The 2546-nt window shown below is 45.8% G+C and overlaps 1 protein-coding gene across 1 annotated transcript in view; it reads right to left on the bottom strand.

Moving 5' to 3' along the window:
- cxxc1a (CXXC finger protein 1a) overlaps positions 1 to 2546 on the bottom strand; it is a gene marked incomplete at its 5' end in the record, with an annotated part of 12713 nt that continues 10167 nt past the window's right edge. The window contains 2 exons of the mRNA XM_046055395.1: positions 1 to 1391; positions 1488 to 1640. Of these exons, the coding sequence (XP_045911351.1) occupies positions 1245 to 1391; positions 1488 to 1640 (300 nt within the window). The remainder of the gene's footprint in view (positions 1392 to 1487; positions 1641 to 2546) is intronic.

Below are 2546 nucleotides of genomic sequence, written 5' to 3'. Positions count from 1 at the left end.
GCACATTCTCCCCTAAAGTTTGTTTTTTACAGATCACAACCTTTGCTTTGGAAGTTTCCAGCCCTGTTTTGTACGTACGCACCGTTTATAAATGAGACCCCTGACCCTGGTAGTCCCAGATACCTGAGGCCTTACCAAGATGGCTGCCGAGGGGATGGACCTGCCTATAAGGACTTTGGTTTTTATAAAGATTTCTGGATGTATCAAACCTCTGAAATGCCGCCGGGTCGCCTGCTCGAGCTGCTTAGATCGCACACACAAAGAGAAAAAGTCAGTATGGACGTGCTGCACATCGTTAGATTCTCCATGATTCAGTTAATTTTATGGAAACAACGAGCACCAAAGTCTGATTCATTCAGATTTACCGGCCTCTCTCAGCGCTAGATCAAATGAATGATTTGTAGTTGAGATGTTATCCGATCTAAAAAGTAATATTCATACTTAAACAGTTTGATATCAGCTTATTTCCCATCTTTGTTTAGTGTGAAAGGAATTAAAGCCACGTCCCAAATGAGTCCAGTCACTGAAGCAAATAAAAGCCCCGGCTATTAAATGAAATTTAACGGTGTTTATGTTTTTATTTTCTTATTTTATTGTGCGTTTCCTCGTCTTGTTTTATGATTAATATGTGAGATTGGGAATCTCTGTGTTTATCTTGAATGAAATTTAAAAAATCACTTGCGATGAGTGAAAAGATTTTATAATCTCACATATAATAATGACTTTTAAACATTTATTGCATCATGTGACATATTTTGTCTGCTTTTATTCTTTATTTATTTATTTCATGACGCCTTATCTGTTTTTATAAAATATGAAACACTTCTGTTGACAGGCTGTAGTGGTTTTGGTGGAATTATGGGTAATGTAGTGCTTTAGAAATAAAACAGTATTACGGTATAAAAACAGAATAAAACAGTTAATACTGTTCGATTACATGATGATATAAATACTTTGATTACGTCTGAAGTCTGCAGGTTTACAGATCCTGACTGACCAATGAGCTGCAGGCAGATTGACATAATTAACGAGCATGAAAACAGGTGACTTCATCTCATAATTACAACAAAATCAGCTCATCACAACAGTTTTGTCTCATGAATACAAGGACCAGATCTCAGCATCACGGCGTCCATGTTTGTTCCTCTGTGTTCGCTGCCTCTGCTTCCCACAATGCATTCTGTTGGTTTGGGATCTCATATTGAAAAGAAATATACGTTTAATGGATCCGTCTACCTGTCCGTCTACCTGTCCTTGGCAGAGCGCAGGTCGGTTGTGATTGGGTCGTGCTGGATGGTCTGGTGCAGCATCAGAGCCAATAAACCGGCTCGATTCGTCATCGCCGTCCTCAGATTCCTCTCCTGCTCAAACAGCTCGTCCAGCTTATACCACTGAGAGACAGACAGAGAGACAGACAGAGACAGACAGGATCACCTCCTGGACTCACTGCTGATGTTAATGAAAGCTGCTGTTAATAAAGTTTTTACCACGCGGACTCTCTCCAGGTCGACCTCGGCGCGGCGAAGCTTCTCCCAGCAGTAATGTTTGTTACACTTCCTCTTAGACACTCGGCAGAACTCTCCTGTCGGCTCGAAGACGTCTTTCACTAGAGGACAACCACACACCTCGTCTGCCGGGACCTGAGGGGGAGAGAGGAGGGGAGACAGAGGGGGAGACAGAGAGAAGGAGACAGAGAGAAGGAGACAGAGAGGGAGACAGAGAGAAGGAGACAGAGAGAAGGAGACAGAGAGGGAGACAGAGAGAAGGAGACAGAGAGAGGAGACAGAGAGGGAGACAGAGAGAAGGAGACAGAGAGGAGACGAGAGAGGGAGACAGAGAGAAGGAGACAGAGAGAGGGAGACAGAGAGAAGGAGACAGAGAGAAGGAGACAGAGAGGGAGACAGAGAGAAGGAGACAGAGAGGGAGACAGAGAGAAGGAGACAGAGAGAAGGAGACAGAGAGGGAGACAGAGAGAAGGAGACAGAGAGAAGGAGACAGAGAGAAGGAGACAGAGAGGGAGACAGAGAGAAGGAGACAGAGAGGGAGACAGAGAGAAGGAGACAGAGAGAAGGAGACAGAGAGGGAGACAGAGAGAAGGAGACAGAGAGAGGGAGACAGAGAGGGAGACAGAGAGAAGGAGACAGAGAGGGAGACAGAGAGAAGGAGACAGAGAGGGAGACAGAGAGAAGGAGACAGAGAGGGAGATAGAGGAAGACAGAGGGGGAGACAGAGAGAAGGAGACAGAGAGAAGGAGACAGAGAGGGAGACAGAGAGAAGGAGACAGAGGGGGAGACAGAGAGAAGGAGACAGAGAGAAGGAGACAGAGAGGGAGACAGAGAGAAGGAGACAGAGAGAAGGAGACAGAGAGAAGGAGACAGAGAGGGAGACAGAGAGAAGGAGACAGAGAGGGAGACAGAGAGAAGGAGACAGAGAGAAGGAGACAGAGAGGGAGACAGAGAGAAGGAGACAGAGGGGGAGACAGAGAGAAGGAGACAGAGAGAAGGAGACAGAGAGGGAGACAGAGAGAAGGAGACAGAGAGAAGGAG

The sequence above is a fragment of the Micropterus dolomieu genome, linkage group LG08 (assembly GCF_021292245.1).
Source record: "Micropterus dolomieu isolate WLL.071019.BEF.003 ecotype Adirondacks linkage group LG08, ASM2129224v1, whole genome shotgun sequence".
Lineage (NCBI taxonomy): Eukaryota > Metazoa > Chordata > Actinopteri > Centrarchiformes > Centrarchidae > Micropterus > Micropterus dolomieu.
The sequence above is the reverse complement of the archived record's forward strand: the minus strand, read 5'-3'. Positions and strand labels throughout refer to the sequence as shown.